The sequence below is a fragment of the Zonotrichia albicollis genome, chromosome 30 (assembly GCF_047830755.1).
Source record: "Zonotrichia albicollis isolate bZonAlb1 chromosome 30, bZonAlb1.hap1, whole genome shotgun sequence".
NCBI classification, from domain to species: domain Eukaryota; kingdom Metazoa; phylum Chordata; class Aves; order Passeriformes; family Passerellidae; genus Zonotrichia; species Zonotrichia albicollis.
In genome coordinates, this window is record NC_133848.1 from 6,398,951 (window position 1) to 6,420,887 (window position 21,937).

General features: G+C 51.1%; 1 protein-coding gene across 1 annotated transcript in view; it reads left to right on the top strand.

Moving 5' to 3' along the window:
* Positions 1 to 4,238: 4,238 nt before the first annotated feature.
* Positions 4,239 to 21,937, top strand: part of LOC141725666 (rho guanine nucleotide exchange factor 11-like) — a 49,056-nt gene continuing 31,357 nt past the window's right edge. The window contains exons 1-12 of the mRNA XM_074529635.1: positions 4,239 to 4,419; positions 11,854 to 11,939; positions 12,567 to 12,665; positions 13,538 to 13,587; positions 14,025 to 14,082; positions 14,289 to 14,431; positions 15,157 to 15,228; positions 15,954 to 16,052; positions 16,682 to 16,711; positions 18,001 to 18,105; positions 20,053 to 20,133; positions 21,059 to 21,163. Of these exons, the coding sequence (XP_074385736.1) occupies positions 4,388 to 4,419; positions 11,854 to 11,939; positions 12,567 to 12,665; positions 13,538 to 13,587; positions 14,025 to 14,082; positions 14,289 to 14,431; positions 15,157 to 15,228; positions 15,954 to 16,052; positions 16,682 to 16,711; positions 18,001 to 18,105; positions 20,053 to 20,133; positions 21,059 to 21,163 (960 nt within the window). The 5' untranslated portion in view covers positions 4,239 to 4,387. The remainder of the gene's footprint in view (positions 4,420 to 11,853; positions 11,940 to 12,566; positions 12,666 to 13,537; positions 13,588 to 14,024; positions 14,083 to 14,288; positions 14,432 to 15,156; positions 15,229 to 15,953; positions 16,053 to 16,681; positions 16,712 to 18,000; positions 18,106 to 20,052; positions 20,134 to 21,058; positions 21,164 to 21,937) is intronic.

Consider the following 21,937-nt stretch of genomic DNA (forward strand, 5'->3'; position numbering starts at 1 on the left):
CTTGGCAAACAAACACCCGGAGGAGAAATCCGTGTATTTATGTAGCAAGGTTGCAGAGCAGTTCGGGATAAGGGCGGGGAGGGGGGCGCGGGGCAGGGCCGGGTTTTGGGGCATTTTCGGGGTGGGAGAAGGGAGGGGGGCGGGCAGCTTCGGCCTTTGTGTTGTTTCTGTTGTTGACTTGCAGGTGAAGACGCAGCAGCCGGAATTGCCGCAATTCCCGCTGGCTTTTCCCGGGAAAAGCCGGCTGGAGCTCCAGGACTGGCACGGAGGGATTCCAGGCTCGGGGGGCTTTTTGGGACACCGGCAATCTCCACATCCAGGGGCTGTTGGCTTTTGATTTTTTCGGGGGAATTTTTATTTTTTACGGATGCGAAGTTTCCCCGGCCATCCAGGAGCTGGTTTGGTTCATTTTTTTGTTGGTTTTTATTTTTTGTTTGGTTTTTTTGGGAAAAGGAGGAGCTTGGGAATTTTGCATCGGGAATTTTGCACTGTCCACGGAGCGGGGTTTGGGGCGGGGGGAAGAGGATTCAGGAAAACTCGGAGAATCGGGATGGAGGCCGCGTCGTTCCCGGCGGATTTCCGGGGAAAATTCCCCTTTTCCCGCCTTTCTTTTCTCTCTCTCTCGCAGAAGCCATGAGCAAAACTCTCCAAACTTTTTCAGGGAACGGGAACGGGAATAACACAAAATTAACCGGATGCCTTTAATCCTAACGCATTAAAAATGTTGGGGTTTGGTTTTTTGTTTTTTTTTCCCTCCCTTTGGTTTCCGTGTGCCCGGAGCGGGAGGTTTTTTGTGTTTTCCCCGCTGCGGGGGGATCCGTGTGGGTGGAATTTTTTGGGAATGCTTGGAAGGAGCGCTGGAATGATTGTGGTGAGTCCCGGGAACGCCGGAATTCCCGGCGCCATTCCCAGATTTTTTTTTGGACCCTCCCCCTTTTTCTTCCCCGTTTGACTCATGCCTTAAAGAAGAAAAAAAAGACAAAAAAACAACAAAAAAAAAAAAAAAGGAGAAGGAACCACGTTTGGACTTTTTGTGGGAATCTCTGGATTGGGCGGGTGCTGCCCGGATTTTGGGGGCAGATCCCGAATTTCGCCGCTCTGTCCCTGCTGGAAGGAGCAGAATTCCCAAAATCCCGGCCCGGCCGGGTCCGGGAGCCTCGGAATGTGGAGCTCCAAGAGTTTGGGGTGCGAAACCCCTGGATTATCCCAAAAACAAAAATAACCCCACAAAATAACGCAAACCAACCGACCGGCCCGGAGAGGGCGCGAGGAGGAACTCAGGAATTACACAGGAGGCCTTTCCCGAATTCCCGCCGCCCATCCCAAATCCAAGTGCCGGAACCGTCGGGAAAAAGCAGGAACAAAAAAAAAAAAAAATGGGGGGGAAAACGCCGGAATTTTCCTCTTTTCATTTCCCCCCCCCCATCCTTCCGATCCTTCGCGATCCCAGGGAGGAGAAGGAGGAAAGTTGGAATTGTTGTGGCTTTAAAAAAAACAAAAAAAAAAGGATTTTTTTGGGATTGGGGTTTTTTTGGGAAGGGTGGGAATGTTGGGGTTTTTTTTTGTTTTGTTTTTCCACAGCCATTGCACTGCAGAAAAAAAAAAACAAAAATAAGAAAAAAAATGAAAATAAAATAAAAATAACTTGGGAGAGTTCAGGGAATTCCGGACTCAGGACGACGGATCCGGCGCCTCTCGGGAATTCCAGAATTCCCAACGGAGCCCGGGAGCAGGAAGAAAAAAATAAAAATAAAAATAAAAGCAGGAAGAGGAGAAGGAAAAACAAAAAGCAAAAAAATAAAAAAAAGCAGGAAGAGGAGAAGGAAAACGTGTAAAAAAAAAAAAAAACGGATTTAAAGGAAAAAAAATCAAAATCAACCAGATCCAAATTTTATGGAGAAAAAAAAACAAAATCGGAAGTTTCGAGGAAAAATTGCTCAAATTCCAGCGTGCCAAACCGTTTAATAGAAAACAAACCCTCGGGAAGTTGGGAATGGTTGGAATTCTCTCCTGGATGAATTTGCCCCGGAGCATGGTCCCGTTTTTTTCCAGCCGTTTTGGTTTTTGTTGGTAATTTCGCTTCTTTTTCGTAGCAAATCCGTAGGAAAAATGTAAAAAAAAAAAGGACAAAAAAACGACAAAAAAAAAGAGACTTTTTGATGGGACAGCCCCGAAAAGGGGGAATTTCTGGGGAGGAATTTCCCAAAAAAGGAGGAACAGGAGGAAAAATCCAACAGCATTAATGGGGTTGTCCCGGATTTTTTTATTTATTCCATAATTATGTTGAGGTTTTGTATTATTTTAAGCTGTTTTTTCCGTTGGTTTCTTTCCTTTTTTTCGCGTCTCCGCGTCCTGGTGGGATTGAAAAAAAAAAAAACCAGGAATTTTCTCTCGGTTGAAATCATCAAAAATCCGGAAAAACTTTGGATTTTCCGGGTGAAAAACTTTGATTTTTTTTTTTTGGTTTTTTTTTAGCGCTTTTTAAACCGGTATTTACGCTTTTCTTTGGGTTCCAAAAACCCCTTTTTCGAGGGATTTCGAGGGATTTGAACTCTCCCCGGTGGGAATCCGGCAGGAATCCATCGGGAAAATGGATGGAATTTGGGATGGGGAGCGTGGCTTTGTACATAGGGTGTAAAGTAGAGGGGCAAAAAAACAAAAAAAAAAAGACAAAAAATCCGAAATTTGTGCCTTTAAAAAAATTCCGATTTCTATAAAAATCAGATTTAAAAAAAAGGGTTGCATATATATATTATATATATATATGATGGAGTGCTAGAGAAATTTATGGATAATATACATATTTTTTTCCAGGGGTATCCCATAGCTCCGTATTTTGTTATGGAAGTTGAAAAAAAAAAAAACGGAAAAAAGGAAAAAAAAAAAAAGACCTGAAAAATAAAAAGTATTTTACCTCGAATTCAAAACGTTAAATAAAAACCTTTTAACAGAGAGGGCTCGCTGGATTCTTTGGGGCTTTTGGGGGTTTTTCTGAGGGTTTTTGGATTTTGGGGTTTTTCTGAGGGTTTTTGGAGTTTGGGAGCCGAAATTTTGGGGAGCTCAGGGGTTCCCTGGATCACAAAAATTCCCCATTGGGGGTTCTGGCTGTGGGGTTTGGGGGTTTTTGGGTGTCCCCAAAACTTCAGTGTCCCCATGGGTGTCCCCAAAACTTCAGTGTCCCCATGTCCCCAAAATCCTTGCTGTCCCCATGGGTGTCCCCAAACCCTCACTGTCCCCACATTCACACTGTCCCCATGTCCCCCGAGGTCACTCAGTGTCCCCTCAAATCCTCCCCTGTGTCCCCCGCACCCCGAGGTCACTCAGTGTCCCCTCCAGCCCACACTGTCCATTGTGTCCCTCACACCCCGAGGTCACTGTGTGTCCCCTCAAATCCGCACTGTCCCCGTGTCCCTCACACCCCGAGGTCACTCAGTGTCCCCTCACACCCCCACATCCACACTGTTCCCCTGTCTGTCCCTCTTTATCTCCCGCACCCCGCGGTCACTCAGTGTCCCCTCCATGTCCTTGGGCACCCTGAGGTCACTCAGTGTCCCCTCACACCCCGCGGTCACTCTGTGTCCCCTCCATGTCCTTGGGCACCCCGCGGTCACTCAGTGTCCTCTCACACCCCCACATCTACACTGTCCTTGTGTCCCTCTTTATCTCCCGCACCCCCAGGTCGCTCAGTGTCCCCCGCACCCCCAGGTCACTCAGTGTCCCCTCACACCCCGCGGTCACTCTGTCCCCCCGCACGCCGCGGTCACTCAGTGTCCCCCGCACCTCGCGGTCACTCTCTGTCCCCTCACACCCCGCGGTCACTCAGTGTCCCCCGCACCCCAAGGTCACTCTCTGTCCCTCACACCCCCACATCCACACCGTCCTTGTGTCCCCCTTTATCTCCCGCACCCCGCGGTCGCTCAGTGTCCCCTCACACCCCGCGGTCACTCAGTGTCCCCCGCACCCCGCGGTCACTCAGTGTCCCCTCACACCCCGAGGTCACTCAGTGTCCCCCGCACTGTCCCCGTGTCCCCCCGCTCCCTCCCTCCCTCCCCCGCTCCGTCCCCGCCCGCTCCCCGCCGCCCCTCAGCCGCCGCGGGCGCTGCCCCGCCGTGCCGGGCGCGGGGGGCCGGGCGAGCCCGGGGATTGGGAGCGGCCTCCAGGCCTCTCCCTCAGCCCGGCCCCCGCGGCGGGCAGGGCAGGGCGGCAGGGGGAGCCCCGCTCGGCCGGGCCGGCACCGAACCGCAGCCCGGCGGGTTCGCTCGGGGCCCCGCGGGGCTCGCTCGGGGCCCCCCCGAGGCCGCCGCCGCAGCCGCCGCGGCCGGGCATGGTGGCGGGGCCGGCCGGAGCGGGGCGGCGGCTCCGGGCGCTGCCCTGACCGAGCTCCACCATGAGCGTGAGGCCTCCGCAGGCCCCGGACAGGTACGGGCTGAGGGGCGACCCCGGGCCGCGGGGAAACGGGGGAAAAGCGGGGAAAAGGGGACGGGGCTCGGCCTGAGGGGGAGAGCCCTCCGCCCTTGGGGAGGGGGGGACGCGGCTTTGGGGCGAAATCGGGCGGGTTTGGGGCTGCGGGGAGCGGGGAGGGGGCTCGGCTGCTCCGAGGGGGGAGAGCGGCGGTTTGGGGTGAAATTCGGGGGTTTTTGGGGTGAAATTCGGGAATTTGGGGTGAAATTCGGGGGTTTTGGGGCTCGTAAGAGGGGGCTCGGCTCGTGCTGGAGCCCGCAGCCGGTCCCTGCAGGGGTTTGGGGTGAAACGCCGGGATTTGGGGGGAAATGCCGGGATTTGGGGTATTTGGGGGTGAAATGCCGGGATTTGGGGTGAAATGCCGGGATTTGGGGTGTTTTGGGGGAAATGCCGGGATTTGGGGTGTTTGGGGGTGAAATGCCGGGATTTGGGGTGTTTTGGGGGAAATGCCGGGATCTGGGGTGTTTTGGGGGGGAAATGCCGGGATTTGGGGTGTTTTGGGGTGAAATTCGGGGATTTTGGGGCTCTGGGAGGGGGCTCAGCCCGGCCTGCACCTCCCGCCCCACGTCTTGGGGGAAAAGCAGCGATTTTGGGGTGAAAATCTGGGATTTTGGGGCTCTGGGGGTTCAGAGGAAGGGATTTGGATCAGGGTGGAGCTGCTGCCCCGTCCCTGCGGTGCTTTGGGGTGAAATTCTGCGATTTTGGGGTGAAACTCTGGGATTTTGGGGCTTTGGGGGATCTGGGAGGGGGCTCAGCTCGTCCTGGGGCCCTCACCCCATTCCCTGGGGGAAAAGACGGGAATTTGGGATAAAATTCCGGGATTTTGGGGTTTCTGAGGGGCCCACCCCATCCTTGCAGCGTTTTGGGATAAAATTCCAGGATTTTGGGAGCGTGGGGGGGGGAATATCCCAAACCTCTCTGATTTCTGGGATATTTCCAGTGTCCCTCACTGGGAATTGGCTTTTTCCTGTTTGTTTGGCTCCATTTTAAACCAAATTTGGGATTTATTTTTGTGGGATAAACCCTGGAAGGTTTTTCTGGGATAAATTCGGGAATTTTGCTGAGGATTCCTGGGTCGGGATCGCCGCTGCAGCCACGGCATTTCCCACACGGATTTGGGGGGAAAACGAGGAGTTTGGGGTCCGGGGAGAGAAGCAGATCCCAGGAATTTCTGGGATCGTTTTCCCACCAAATTCCGGGGTTTTTTTCTGCTTTTTCAGTCCCAAAGAATTCCAGAATTCCCTGGCCTGGATTATTTGGGATTCCTGGATTTTATCCCGTGGATTTCAATCCCTGGGATGGTGGGAATGTGTCTGGGATTGGAATTACGGTGGGATTTTTGGGGATTTATGGATCTTTTCCGTCCCAAAGAATTCCAGGATTTATGGGCTGGATTATTTGGGATTTCAGGGATAAATCCTGGATTTTATCCCATGGATTTCCATCCCTGGGATCGAGATCAGGGTGGGATTTTTTGGGATTTGAGGATCTTTTCCTATCCCAAAGAATTCCAGGATTTATGGGCTGTTTTATTTGGGATTCCTGGATTTTATCCCATGGGTTTCCATCCCTGGGATCGAAATCGAAATCTGGAATTTTTGGGATTTAAGGGTCTTTTCCATCCCATAGAATTCCAGGATTTTCTGGCTGTTTTATTTGGGATTTCAGGGATAAATCCTGGATTTTATCGAGATCAGGGTGGGATTTTTTGGGGATTTAAGGATCTTTCCCATCCCAAAGAATTCCAGGATTTATTGGTTGGATGATTTGGGATTTCAGGGATAAATCCTGGATTTTATCCCATGGGTTTCCATCCCTGGGATCGAAATCGAAATCTGGAATTTTTGGGATTTAAGGGTCATTCCCATCCCAAAGAATTCCGGGATTTTCTGGCCTGGTTTATTTGGGATTTCAGGGATTAATCCTGGATTTTATCCCATGGGTTTCCACCCCTGGGGTCGGAATCAGGGTGGGAATTTTGAGGATTTAAGGATCTTTCCCATCCCATAGAATTTCAGGATTTTCTGACCTGGTTTATTTGGGATTTCAGGGATAAATCCTGGATTTTATCCCATGGGTTTCCATCCCTGGGATCGGAATCCGGGTGGGATTTTTTGGGGATTTATGGATCTTTTCCATCCCAAAGAATTCCAGGATTTTCTGGCCTGGTTTATTTGGGATTTCAGGGATAAATCCTGGATTTTATCGAGATCAGGGTGGGATTTTTGGAGATTTAAGGATCTTTTCCATCCCAAAGAATTCCAGGATTTTCTGGCCTGGTTTATTTGGGATTTCAGGGGTAAATCCTGGATTTTACCGAGATCAGGGTGGGATTTTTTTGGGGATTTATGGATCTTTTCCATCCCATAGAATTCCAGGATTTATGGGCTGTTTTATTTGGGATTTCAGGGATAAATCCTGGATTTTATCCCATGGGTTTCCATCCCTGGGGTTGGAATCTGGGTGGGATTTTTTTTGGATTTAAGGATTTTTCCCATCCCAAAGAATTCCTGGATTTATGGGCTGTTTTATTTGGGATTTCAGGGATAAATCCTGGATTTTATCCCATGGATTTCCATCCCTGGGATCGAGATCAGGGTGGGATTTTTGAGGATTTAAGGATCTTTTCCATCCCATAGAATTCCAGTATTTATCGGTTGGATTATTTGGGATTTCAGGGATAAATCCTGGATTTTATCCCATGGGTTTCCATCCCTGGAATCGGAATCTGGGTGGGATTTTTTTGAGATTTAAGGATCTTTCCCATCCCATAGAATTCCTGGATTTATTGGTTGGATGATTTGGGATTTCAGGGATAAATCCTGGATTTTATCGAGATCAGGGTGGAATTTTTGGGATTTATGGATCTTTTCCATCCCAAAGAATTCCAGGATTTTCTGACCTGGTTTATTTGGGATTTCAGGGGTAAATCCTGGATTTTATCGAGATCAGGGTGGGATTTTTTGGGATTTAAGGATCTTTTCCATCCCAAAGAATTCCAGGATTTTCTGACCTGGTTTATTTGGGATTTCAGGGATAAATCCTGGATTTTATCGAGATCAGGGTGGGATTTTTTTGGGATTTAAGGGTCTTTCCCATCCCAAAGAATTTCAGGATTTTCTGACCTGGTTTATTTGGGATTTCAGGGATAAATCCTTGATTTTATCCCATGGGTTTCCATCCCTGGGATCGGAATCTGGGTGGGATTTTTTGGAGATTTAAAGATCTTTTCCTATCCCAAAGAATTCCAGGATTTATGGGCTGTTTTATTTGGGATTCCTGGATTTTATCCCATGGGTTTCCATCCCTGGGATCGGAATCGAAATCTGGAATTTTTGGGATTTAAGGATCTTCTCCATCCCAAAGAATTCCAGGATTTTCTGGCCAGTTTTATTTGGGATTTCAGGAATAAATCCTTGATTTTACCCCATGGGTTTCCATCCCTGGAATCGGAATCTGGTTGGAATTTTTTGGGGATTTAAGGATCTTTTCCCATCCCAAAGAATTCCTGGATTTATTGGTTGGATGATTTGGGATTTCAGGGATAAATCCTGGATTTTATCGAGATCAGGGTGGGATTTTTTGGGATTTAAGGATTTTTTCCATCCCATAGAATTCCAGGATTTATGGGCTGTTTTATTTGGGATTCCTGGATTTTATCCCATGGGTTTCCATCCCTGGGATCGGAATCGAAATCTGGAATTTTTGGGATTTATGGGTCTTTTCCATCCCAAAGAATTCCAGGATTTATGGGCTGTTTCATTTGGGATTTCAGGGATAAATCCTGGATTTTATCGAGATCAGGGTGGGATTTTTTGGGATTTAAGGATCTTTTCCATCCCAAAGAATTCCAGGATTTATGGGCTGTTTTATTTGGGATTTCAGGGATAAATCCTGGATTTTATCGAGATCAGGGTGGGATTTTTTTGGGATTTAAGGATCTTTTCCATCCCAAAGAATTCCTGCATTTATTGGTTGGATGATTTGGGATTTCAGGGATAAATCCTAGATTTTATCGAGATCAGGGTGGGATTTTTTGGGATTTAAGGATCTTTCCCATCCCATAGAATTCCAGGATTTTCTGGCCAGGATTATTTGGGATTTCAGGGTAAATGCTGTTGTTCCCTTGGGGCAGGAATTCCGGGGTTGGGAATTCCCGCTCGTCCTTCCCGGTTTTTGCTTTTCCAGGAGTGGCTCCCGTTAATCATTAACGTTAATCAATCATTACGTTAATCAATCGTTACGTTAATCATTACCCGGCCGGGAGCAGCTTCCGGCGCCATTCCCACGCAGAATTCCCGGAAAAACAAAACCACAAAAACCGGCTGCGAAAATGGGGGAAAAATCCCCAATTTCCAACATCCGGGGGCGCTGGGATCCCTTCCCAAAAAAACTCTGGGATTCCCAGGTGGAAAATCCACCAAAATCTGGGAGAAACCACATTGAAAAATGGAAAAATGGGAAAAAATCCGGGCACTGGGATCCCTTCCCAAAAAAGCCTTTGGGGTTCCATGGAAAATCCCACGGAAAACCGGGATAAACCTGAGTTGAAAGCAGGAAAAATATGGAAAAAATTCCTGTTTTCCAACATTCCTGGTCGGTGGGTTCCCACGTAAAACAGGATTGGAATCCTATGGAAACCTGGGAAAAACCATATTTAAAATAGGAAAAATGGGGAAAATTCCCTTTTCCCAAGATTTCTGACCACTGGCTTCCTACCCTAAAACAGGATTGGAATTCCCAGTGGAATAGGAAAATTTGAAATAGGAAAAATAGGAAAGTTTGAAATAGGAAAAATGGGGAAAATTCCAATTTCCCAACATTTCTGCCCTTCCCAGCTGGAAAATCCCACGGAAACCTGGGATAAACCACGTTTGAAATAGGAAAAACGGGAAAAATTCCCTTTTCCCAACATTTCTGACCACTGGCTTCCTACCCTAAAACAGGATTGGAATTCCCAGCTGGAAAATCCCATGGAAATTCAGGATAAACCACGTTTAAAATAGGAAAAAATGGGGAAAATTCCAATTTTCCAACATTTCTGCCCACCGGGTTCTTTCCCACAATGAAATTGGAATTCCCAATGGGAAAATCCACCAAAATCTGGGATAAACCACATTTAAAGCAGGAAAAATGGGGGGAAATTTCCCATTTCCCAACTTTTCTGAGCAATGGCTTCCTACCTAAATCAGGGTTGGAATTGCCAGCTGGAAAATCCCATGGAAACCTGGAAAAAAAACCACGTTTAAAGCAGGAAAAATGGGGGAAAATTTCCCATTTTCCAGCATTTCTGACCAATGGCTTCCTACCTAAAGAAGGATTGGAATTGCCGGCTGGAAAATCCCATGGAAACCTGGAAAAAACCACATTTAAAGCAGGAAAAATGGGGGGAAATTTCCCATTTCCCAACATTTCTGACCCCTGGGTTCCTTCCCACATTGGAATCGGAATTCCCGGTTGGAAAATCCACCAAAATTTGGGGAAAAACCACATTTAAAAAAGGAAAAATGGGGGGAAAAATCCAATTTTCCAACATTTCTCCCCACTGGGTTCCTTCCCATAAAAATTTTGGATTCCCAGCTGGAAAAGCGCCCGGAGGGGTGGGGCAGCGCGGGGTTCGGAGCATGGAAAATGGGGAAAATCCCGATTTTTCTGTGTTTTCCCTGTTGTTTTTGCGGGCAGGGCAGCGGAGCCGCAGCCCCCGGGTTTGGCAGCGAGGGAAAAACCAAAATGTTGCAAATCCAGAGAAAATCCCGAACCCTGGAATTCCTCCCTCGCAATGCGGGGGGAAAAAATAAAAAAATATAAAAATATAAAAAAATAAAAATATTTTAAAAAAAATTTATAAAATTAAATATAAAAATATTTAATATTTTTATATTTAATATAAATATAAAAATATAAATATAAAAATATAAAAATTAAAAAATTTAATTATATAAATTAATATAAAAATTAAAATATAAATATAAATATAAAAATTAAAAAATTTTCCCCTGGGGGTTTTCGTGGATTTGGGAATGGCAGGGACGGAATTCCCGTTCCCTGTTGAGGTTGGAAATTTGGGAATTTTTTTATGTGAAAAATTGAGGGGATTTTGGGAATTCTGGCTCCTTTTGGGATTCCCAGACCCCAAAATAAAGCTTGGAGGAGGTTGGGATTGAGGGAAAATCTGGGAATTTCGGGATTCCCAATAAAAACGCTTGGGAATTTTATGGGAAGAACCCTCCAGGTCCCCCCTGTTCCCCTGGAATTCCGGTTTTCCTTGGAAAACCTCGGTGTGAGGGAACGGAGGGGTCAGAAATGCTGGAAAATCGGAATTTTCCCCATTTTTCCTGCTTTCCGTGTGGTTCATCCCAGGTTTTGGGGGATTTTCCAGCTGTGGGAAGGAACCCAGTGGGCAGAAATGGTGGGAAAAGGGAATTTCTGCCCATTCCAAGCTCCGGATTTTTGGGGAATTTTGGATTTTTGGGGAGCCAGGAGGGGTGGGCAGGGCTGGGGTCCCTCCGGAGGCGCCCCGGGAATTTTGGGAATTTTGGGAATTTTGGGAATTTTGGGAATTGTTGTGGGAATGAATTTTTGCTGTGGGAATTACTGTGGGAACGGCCGCGGCCGGGCCGCCCCCGAGGCAATTAAGGAGCTTTAATTAAGCCGAATTAAACGAGTTTTTTATAGCCTGGTTAAGCCCCGGCTGTCCTGGCGGTGCCCGGGGGCCGTGTCCGTCTGTCCTGGGTTGTGTCCGTCTGTCCTGGCGCTGCCCAGCGGTCACTCTGTCCGTCTGTCCTGGCTGCCCAGCGGTCACTCTGTCCTGGCTGCCCAGCGGTCACTCTGTCCTGGCGCTGCCCAGCGGTCACTCTGTCCTGGCGCTGCCCAGCGGTCACTCTGTCCTGGCTGCCCAGCGGTCACTCTGTCCTGGCGCTGCCCAGCGGTCACTCTGTCTGTCCTGGCTGCCCAGCGGTCACTCTGTCTGTCTGTCCTGGCTGCCCAGCGGTCACTCTGTCCGTCTGTCCTGGCTGCCCAGCGGTCACTCTGTCCTGGCTGCCCAGCGGTCACTCTGTCCGTCTGTCCTGGCTGTGCCCAGCGGTCACTCTGTCCTGGCTGCCCAGCGGTCACTCTGTCCGTCTGTCCTGGCAGTGCCCAGCGGTCACTCTGTCCGTCTGTCCTGGCGCTGCCCAGCGGTCACTCTGTCTGTCCTGGCGCTGCCCAGCGGTCACTCTGTCCTGGCTGCCCAGCGGTCACTCTGTCTGTCTGGCCTGGCAGTGCCCAGCGGTCACTCTGTCTGTCCTGGCTGCCCAGCGGTCACTCTGTCTGTCTGTCCTGGTGCTGCCCAGCGGTCACTCTGTCTGTCCTGGCGCTGCCCAGCGGTCACTGTGTCCATTCCCATCCCCCCAGGTTGAGCAGCCTCCCCCCGTCCCTCGAGGCCCCCTCGAGATCGCCCGGACACCCCCGGCCAGCCCCGGACAGCGGCGACAGCGCAGGTGGGAATGGTCACTCGTGGTCACTCATGGTCACTCGTGGTCACCCATGGTCACTTGGGGTCACTCATGGGCACCCATGGGCACTCATGGGCACTCATGGGCATTCTGGGGTCACTCATGGGCACTCACAGGCACTCCGGGGTCACCCATGGGCACTCATGGTCACTCATGGCCACTCATGGTCACTCTGGGGTCACACAGGGGTCACTCCGGGGTCACTCTGGGGTCACTCCGGGGTCACTCTGCGGGCACTCAGTGGGCACTCAGTGGGGTCAGGGCTGGGCAGTGTCCGTGGGGTCAGAGTGGACAGTGACCATGGGGTCAGGGCTGGGCAGTGACCATGGGGTCAGGGCTGGACAGTGACCACGGGGTCAGAGTGGACAGCAGGCCCCGGTGGCCGGGGCTGGGCAGTGACCCCGAGGCCCTGCAGGCCCTGGGGCACCCGGAGTGCGGAGCCTCACTGCCTGCTCTCGCTGCTGTCCCTCTGTCTGTCCGTGTGTCCCTGTGTCTGTCTGTCCGTGTGTCCCTGTGTCTGTCTGTCCGTGTGTCCGTGTGTCCGTGTGTCCCTGTCCGTGTCCGTGTGTCCCTGTCCGTGTGTCCCTGTCCGTCCGTCCGTGCCGGCGGCAGGGCTGGTGCAGCGCTGCGTGATCATCCAGCGGGACCAGCATGGCTTCGGCTTCACCGTCAGCGGCGACCGCGTGGTGCTGGTGCAGTCCGTGCGGCCCGGTGCGTGCGGGGATGGACACAGGGGTGGACATGGGGATGGACACGGGGGTGGACACGGGGATGGACACTGGGATGGACACTGACCGGCACGGGGGTGGGCACTGATGGACACGGGGATGGACACTGGGATGGGCACTGGGATGGGCACTGATGGACACTGACCGGCACGGGGGTGGGCACGGGATGGACACTGACCGGCACGGGGATGGACACGGGGTGGGCACTGGGGTGGGCACTGATGGACACTGACCGGCACGGGGGTGGGCGCGGGATGGACACGGCTGGGCACAGGGTGGACACGGCTGGGCACGGTGATGGACATGGGGTGGACATAGGGATGGACACAGGGTGGACATAGGGATGGACATGGGGATGGACACTGCTGGACACGGGGATGGACATGGCTGGGCATAGGGATGGACACGGGGATGGACATGGCTGGGCACAGGGTGGACACAGCTGGACATGGGGATGGACACTGGAATGGACAGGGATGGACACAGTGGAGACGGGAATGGACACGGGGTGGACATAGGGATGGAAATGGGGATGGACACAAGGATGGACACAGGGATGGACATAGGGATGGACATGGGGTGAACACAGCTGGACACTGGGGTGGACAGAGGGCTGGACAGTCTGGACAATCCCCAGGGGGCCCCTCATCCATCCCCATCCTCAGCTGGGGGGAGAAAAATGGGGGGAAAAATGGCACAAAAATGTGGGAGAACTGTGGGGAAAATGTGGGAGAACTGCGGGGTTTTCCTTGGGAAGTGTCCCATTTTGGGGGGGTTTTGGGGGCCGGGGGGGTGCGGAGCCCCCTGGAAGGTTCCGGAATCGCCCGGGGGCTGCCCTGACCCTGCTGTGCTCAGGTGGGGCTGCCATGAGGGCCGGCGTGCAGGAGGGCGACCGCATCCTCAAGGTGGGCGATCCCGGACACGGGGCATTCCCGATTCCGGGGAAATTCCCAATTCCCAGCCCTTGCCCACATTCCCGGGGAATTTTTGGGTAAATTCCCGTTTCCCAGCCTTTCCCACATTCCCGGGGAATTTTTGGGTAAATTCCCATTTCGCAGCCCTTTCCCACATTCCTGGGGTAAATTCCCGTTTCCCAGCCCTTTCCCAAATTCCCAGGGAATTTTTGGGTAAATTCCCTTTTCCCACATTCCCGGGGAATTTTTGGGTAAATTCCCGTTTCCCATCCCTTTTCCCAAATTCCCGGGGAATTTTTGGATAAATTCCCATTTTCCATCCCTTTTCCACATTCCCGGGGTAAATTCCCGTTTCCCAGCCTTTTCCCACATTCCCGGGGGATTTTTGGGTAAATTCCCGTTTCCCAGCCCTTTCCCGGCCCTTGCAGGTGAACGGCACGATGGTGAGCAACAGCTCCCACCTGGAGGTGGTGAAGTTGATCAAGTGTGAGTTCCTGAAATTCCGCTCCCGTTCCCTGGGAGAACACGGAGCTGGGCGAGGGTGGGGGGACGTTTTCCATCCTTCGGGAATTCTGGAATTTCCAGCCCCAGACTTTCCCTGGAGTTTTCCCTGTGGATTCCCCCCAATCCCCCCTCACATTCCCCGCTCTCCCCGCCGTTCCCCCGCCATCCCGTGCCCGTTCCGTCCCCAGCCGGTGCCTACGTGGCGCTGACCCTGCTGGGGTCCCCGCCCGGAGCCGGAGCCGCCCCGGGGTCCCGGCCCGAGCCCGAGCCCGAGCCCGCGGGGGCTCCCCCGGCGCCCCCCCAGCGCATCACCGAGCCCCGGCCCCTGCAGGTGAGGCACCGGCGGGCGGGGGCGGAACTGCGGGGACACCGACCGCGGTTGTGGGGGGGAGCGGATTGGGGGGGGACCGGAACTGGGGGGGACCAACCGGGGTTGAGGGGGGGGACACCGGGATTATGGGGGGGACACCGGGATTATGGGGGGCACTGGGATTGTGGGGGGACCGGAACTGGGGGGGACCAACCGGGATTGTGGGGGGGACACCGGGATTGTGGGGGGCACCGGGATTGTGGGGGGACCAACCGGGATTGTGGGAGGGAGCGGGATTGTGAGGGGACACCGACCGGGGTTGTGGGGGGCACCGGGATTGTGGGGGGACACCGGGATTGTGGGGGGACACCGGGATTATGGGGGGGACCGGGATTGTGGGGGGGACCGGGATTGTGGGGGGGACCGGAACTGGGGGGAACCGACCGGGGTTGTGGGGGGGAGCGGGATTGTAGGGGGGACCGGAACTGCAGGGGGACCGGAACTGGGGGGACACCGACTGGGGTTGTGAGGGGACACTGGGATTCCAGAGGGGAACTCAAAATTCCCTGAAATGACCCCAGAACTCCCCCAGGAGATCCCAGAATTTCCTGAGGGGATCCCAACCTGCTCATTCCCGTTATTCCCATTATTCCCCTTGTTATTCCCATTATTCCCGCTGTCATTCCCGTTATCCCCGTTATCCCCACCATGCCCCGTTGCCGTTACCCCGCGCCCCGGCCCCGCAGGACCCCGAGGTGCAGAAGCACGCGGCGCAGATCCTGCGCAACATGCTGCGCCAGGAGGAGGCCGAGTTCCAGGTACTGCCACCTTTCCCGTTTTCCCACTTTTTCCCTTGCTTTTCCTCCTCTTTTTTTTCTGCTTCTCCCGGAAAACCCCGGGAAAATCCCAGGAAAACCCCTCTGACCCCATCCCTCAATCCCTGGAGCTGCCAGGCTGGGAATTCCTTTTGATTTCTCTGGAGTTTTTTTTTTAATTTTTATTTTTTGGGTGTTTTCCTGGGTTTCCCTGGGAATGCTGCTGGGAATTCCCTCTCTGGCTTTGGGCTGTTTTCCCTCGGAGCACTGTCAGAATTCCCTGTCTGGTTTTTGTGTTTCTTCCCGGATTTCCCTGGGAACCCTGCTGGAATTCCCTGTCTGCTTTTGGGCTGTTTTGGGCTGTTTTGGGCTGTTTTGGGGCTGTTTCTCCGTGAACCCTGCTGGAATTCCCTGTCTGCTTTTGGGCTGTTTTCCCTGGGAACCCTGCCATAATTCCCTGTCTGCTTTTGGGCTGTTTTCTCGTGTTTCTCTGGGAATTCCCTGTGTGTTTCTGGGCTGTTTTCCCTGGGAACCCTGTCAGGATTCCCTGTGTGTTTTTGAGCTGGTTTTGGGCTGTTTCGGGGCTGTTTCCGGGCTGTTTCGGGGCTGTTTCGGGGCTGTTTTTGGGGCTGTTTCGGGGCTGTTTCCGGGCTGTTTCTGGGCTGTTTCTGGGCTGTTTCCCCCGGAACCCCGCCGCGATTCCCGGTCTCTCTCTCTCTGTCCCCCAGCGTTTCCAGGAGCTGCTGCAGCGGCAGCCGGGGGCGGGCGCGGCGCTGGAGGAGCAGCTGGAGGGGGCGCGGCGGCGGCTGAGCCAACTGCAGCTGAAGGTGCTGCAGGAAACCAGGGGGACAGCCCCGGTACGGAGCGGGAATGTGCGGGAAAATACCGGGAATGTGCGGGAAAATACCGGGAATGTGTGGGAAAATAACCGGGAATGTGCGGGAAAATACCGGGAATGTGCGGGAAAATAACCGGGAATGATCAGGGAATGTGCGGGGTGGGTCCGGCTGAGCCAACTGCAGCTGAAGGTGCTGCAGGAAACGCGGGGGACGGCCCCGGTACGGAGCGGGACGGGAATGACCCGGGAAAATAACTGGGAATGGTCCGGGAATGTGCGGGGTGGGTCCGGCTGAGCCAACTGCAGCTGAAGGTGCTGCAGGAGACCAGGGGGACGGCCCCGGTACGGAACGGGAATGTGCGGGAAAATAACCGGGAAAAATCCGGGAAAATAACCGGGAATGTGCGGGGTGGGTCCGGCTGAGCCAACTGCAGCTGAAGGTGCTGCAGGAAACGCGGGGGACGGCCCCGGTACGGAACGGGACGGGAAATACACGGGAATGACCCGGGAATAATCCGGGAAAAATCCGGGAAAATAACCGGGAATGATCCGGGAAAATAACCGGGAATGGTCCGGGAATGTGCGGGGTGGGTCCGGCTGAGCCAACTGCAGCTGAAGGTGCTGCAGGAAACGCGGGGGACGGCCCCGGTACGGAACGGGACGGGAAATACACGGGAATGTGCGGGAAAATAACCGGGAATGATCCGGGAATGTGCGGGAAAATAACCGGGAATGATCCGGGAATAATCCGGGAAAATAACCGGGAATGGTCCGGGAATGTACAGGAGAATAACTGGGAATGGTCTGGGAATGTGCAGGAAAATACCCGGGAATGATCCTGGGAATGACACGGGGATGATCCGGGAAAATACCCAGCAATGAATATGGGAATTCTGAGAAAATATCCAGGAATGAATGTGGGAATTCTGAGAAAATATCCAGGAATGATACGGGAATGTACAGGAATGGATGTGGGAATGTGTACAGGAATGGATGCAGGAATGGTCCGGGAATGGTCCTGGGAATGACACGGGGATGATCCGGGAAAATACCCGGGAATGAATATGGGAATTCTGAGAAAATATCCAGGAATGACCCAGGAATGGATCTGGGAATGTGTACAGGAATGGATGCAGGAATGGTCCGGGAATGATCCGGGAAAATACCCGGGAATGATCCAGGAATGATCCGGGAATGGATCTGGGAATGTCCAGAATGGACCGGGATGGATGTGGGGATGCACAGGGAAAAAATCAGGGATGAATATGGGGATGTGTGGGAGAATATCTGGGAATTATCCTGGGAATGGATGTGCAGGAATGGATCTGGGAATGGATATGGGAATGTGCAGGGAAATGTCTGGGAGTGATCCTGGGAATGGATGTGGGAATGATCCGGGAATGAATGTGGGAATGATTCTGGGAATAATCCAGGAATGATCTGGGAATTATCATGAGATAGATTCTGGGAATGATCCGGGAATCAATCTGGGAGCGAATGTGGAAATGATCTGGGAATAAAAATCCAGGAGTGATCTGGGAATGAATCCAGGAATGAATCTGGGAATCCTGGGAATGAATATGGGAATTGTCCTGGGAATAAACACAGGAAGGATCCAGGAATAAATCCAGGGATTCTGGGAATAAATGCAGGAATAATCCTGGGGATGATCCTGGGAATAAATCCAGGGAGAAAATCCTGGAATGAGTCTGGGAATAGATGCAAGAATAAATCTGGGAATTCCAGGGACAATCCCGGGAATGATCTCGGGTTGGGCCCTGAGCCCTTCCCGGCGTTTCCCGGGAATTTCGCTTTTCCCAAAGGGCAGAGCTGGGGCTGGGGGGCCCGGGGGGCTCGGGGGGTTCGGGGGGCTCGGGGGGAGCCGTTCCCTGACCCCGTTCCCTGACCCCGTTCCCTGACCCCGCTCCCGTTCCCAGGATTGGGGCCCCCCCCGGCCCCCAGAGGGGTCCCCCCAGCCCCGGGGGCGCCGCCCCAGGGACCCCCAGGACGGGAACGGCCAGGAGGGGCCCGAGGAGCCGGAGGTGAGGGAAAACACGGGGAAAAGAGGGGGAAAATGTGGGGAAAACAGGGGGAAAATGTGGGGAAAAATATGGGGAAAACAGGGGGAAAATGTGGGAAAATCTGGGAAAAAATATGGGAAAATCTGGGAAAAAATACGGGAAAAATCCAGGGAAAATATGGGAAAAAATATGGGAAAAACAGGGGGAAAATGTGGGGGAAAATATGGGAAAAACAGGGGGAAAATGTGGGGGAAAATATGGGAAAAAATATGGGAAAAACAGGGGGAAAATGTGGGAAAAATCTGGGAAAAAATGTGGGAAAAATCTGGGAAAAAATACGGGAAAAACAGGGGGAAAATGTGGGAAAAATCTGGGAAAAAATACGGGAAAAATCCAGGGAAAATCTGGGAAAAAACCGGGGAAAATATGGGGAAAATCTGGGAAAAAATACGGGAAAAACAGGGGGAAAATGTGGGAAAAATCTGGGAAAAAATACGGGAAAAACAGGGGGAAAAATCTGGGAAAAAATACGGGAAAAATCCAGGGAAAATCTGGGAAAAAACCGGGGAAAATATGGGGAAAATCTGGGAAAAAATACGGGAAAAACAGGGGGAAAATGTGGGAAAAATCTGGGAAAAAATACGGGAAAAACAGGGGGAAAAATCTGGGAAAAAATACGGGAAAAATCCAGGGGAAATCTGGGAAAAAACCGGGGAAAATATGGGGAAAATCTGGGAAAAAATACGGGAAAAACAGGGGGAAAATGTGGGAAAAATCTGGGAAAAAATACGGGAAAAACAGGGGGAAAAATCTGGGAAAAAATACGGGAAAAATCCAGGGGAAATCTGGGAAAAAACCGGGGAAAATATGGGGAAAATCTGGGAAAAAAATATGGGAAAAACAGGGGGAAAGTGTGGGAAAAATCTGGGAAAAAATACGGGAAAAATCCAGGGAAAATCTGGGAAAAAACCGGGGAAAATATGGGGAAAATCTGGGAAAAAATACGGGAAAAACAGGGGGAAAACGTGGGAAAAAATACGGGAAAAAATATGGGAAAAACAGGGGGAAAATGTGGGAAAAATCTGGGAAAAAATATGGGAAAAATCCAGGGAAAATCTGGGAAAACCCCGGTGAAAATATGGGGAAAATCTGGGGAAAAATACGGGAAAAACAGGGGGAAAACGTGGGAAAAATCTGGGAAAAAATACGGGAAAAATCCAGGGAAAATCTGGGAAAAAAACAGGGAAAATATGGGGAGAAATACGGGAAAAACAGGGGGAAAACATGGGGAAAATCTGGGAAAAAATATGGGAAAAACAGGGGGAAAATGTGGGAAAAGTCTGGGAAAAAATATGGGAAAATCCGGGGAAAATGTGGGAAAAATCTGGGGAAAAATACGGGAAAAATCCAGGGAAAATCTGGGAAAAAATATGGGAAAAGCCCAGGAAACTTCGGGGCTAAATCCGGGAAAAACACGGGAAAAAATCTGGGAAAAAACTTGGGGAAATCCAGGGAAAATTATGGGAAAAATCCGGAAAAAATCTGGGAAAAGGGCAGGGAAAATCCCAGGAAAAATCCAAGAAAAATCTGGGGAAAATTCTGGGAAAAATCCAGGAAAGAATACGGGGGAATTCTGGGAAAAAATATGGGAAAAATGTGGGGAAAATCCGGGAAAAAAAATGGGAAAAAATCTGGGAAAATTCTGGGGAAAATCCAAGAAAAAGGGCAGGGAAGAGTTTGGGAAAATCCAGGAAAAGTGGGGGGAAAATCGAGGAAAAAGGGGGAAATAATTCCAGGAGAAATGTGGGGAAAGGAGATGGAAATTCTGGGAAAAACTCCATGAAAAGTTTGGGAAAAAGGAGGAGAATTCCAGGAGAGGTTGGAAATTCTCCCCCCAGGATTTGGGGTCCCCCCGGGGGTTTTTGGGTGCTGATCCCAAATTCCCAAATTCCCAAATTCTCATTCCAGCTCTCCCGGAATTCCGGCCCCTCCCAGCCCGGCAGCCCCCGGAGCTCCCCCGTGCTCGGCTCCCGCCTGCCCTCGGACCCGGTGAGCCTGAAAAACCCAAAAAATCAAAAAAATCCCCCAAAAAAATCCCCAAAAATCCCAAAAAATAAAAAAATCCCCCAAAACCAAAAAATAAATCCCCAAAAAAATCCACAAAAAATCCCACAAAAAATCCCCAAAAATCCCCAAAAATCCCCCAAAAATCCCCCAAAAATCCCAAAAGAATCCCAACAAATCCCCAAAAAAATCCCCAAAACATCCCCAAAAAACCCCGAAAACAACAAAAAAAAAATTCAAAAAACCCCCCAAAAATCCCCAAAAAAATCCCCAAAAAACCCCAAAAAACCCCAAAAAATCCCCAAAAAATCCCCAAAAAATCCCCCCCCAAAAAATCCCCAAAAAATCCCCAAAAATAAAAAATATCCCCCCAAAAAATCCCAAAAAAATCCCCAAAAAATCCCCCAAAAATCCCAAGAAAATGCAAAAAAAAAAACCACCCCAAAAATCCCCAAAAACCCCCAAAAAATCCAAAAAAACCCCCAAAAAATCCCAAAGAAATTCCCAAAAATCCCCCAAAAAATCCCAAAAAATCCTAAGAAAATCCCCCACAAAATCCCCAAAAAAATCCCCGAAAAACTCAAAAAAAAATCCCAAAAATCCCAAAAAATAAAAAAAATCCCCAAACAAATCCCAAAAATCCCCAAAAAATCCCAAAAAAATCCCCAAAAAAATCCCCAAAAAAATCCCCGAAAAACCCCCAAAAATCCCCAAAAAAATCCCAAAAAAATCCCCAAAAAGTCCCCAAAAAAACCCAAAAAAATCCCATAACATCCCCAAAAAATCCCGAAAAAAATCCCAAAAAAAATCCCCAAAAACACCCAAAAAACCCCCAAAAAATCCCAACCTCCCGTGTTCCCCTGGGGTCGTTCCCGGGCCAACCCCGGTTTCTGTGGCTCTGTGGGCTCAGGGCTCGGGGCGGCCCCAGATCATCGGGCCCGAGGAGGAGCTGGAGCCCGGCGGCGGCAGCAGCGAGGTGAGGGCGCCAAAGGGGGGAATGCGGGAATTCTGGGGGGTTTGGGGTTCCTGGGGGGATTTTGGGGGTTTGGGAACTCCAGGGGGGATTTTCAGGACTTTGGGGATTCCTGGGGGGATTTTGGAAGGGGATTTTGGGGGTTCCGGGGGGGATTTTTGGGATTTTCAAGGGGATTCTGGGGATTCCGGGTGGGATTTTTGAGGGAGTTTTTGGGATTTTGGGGATTCCAGGTGGGATTTTGGGGATTCCAGGTGGGATTTTCAGGGGGATTTTTGGGATTTTGGGAACTTGGGAGGGGATTTTTGGGATTTTGGGGATTCCAGGTGGGAATTTTCAAGGGGATTTTTGGGATTCCAGGTGGGATTTTTGTGGGGATGGGATTTTTGGGATTTTAGGAACTCCAGGTGGGATTTTGGAAGGGGATTTTTGAGATTTTGGGGATTCCAGGGGGGATTTTCGAGGAAACTTTTGGGATTTTGGGAACTGCAGGTGGGATTTTGAAAGGGGATTTTGGGGAATCCAGGTGGGATTTTTGTGGGGATTTTTGGGATTTTGGGAACTTTGGGGGGATTTTTGGGGATTCCAGGTGGGAATTTCGAGGGGATTTTTGGGATTCTGGTGGGATTTTGAAGGGGATTTTGGGGATTCCAGGTGGATTTTTGAGAGGATTTTTGGGGGTTCCAGGGGGGAGGTTCAGGAGGATTTTTGGAATTTTAGGAACTCCAGGTGGGATTTTGGAGGGGATTTTTGGGATTCCAGGTGGGATTTTTGGGATTCCATGGGGAATTTTTGAGGGGATTTTTGCGATTTTGG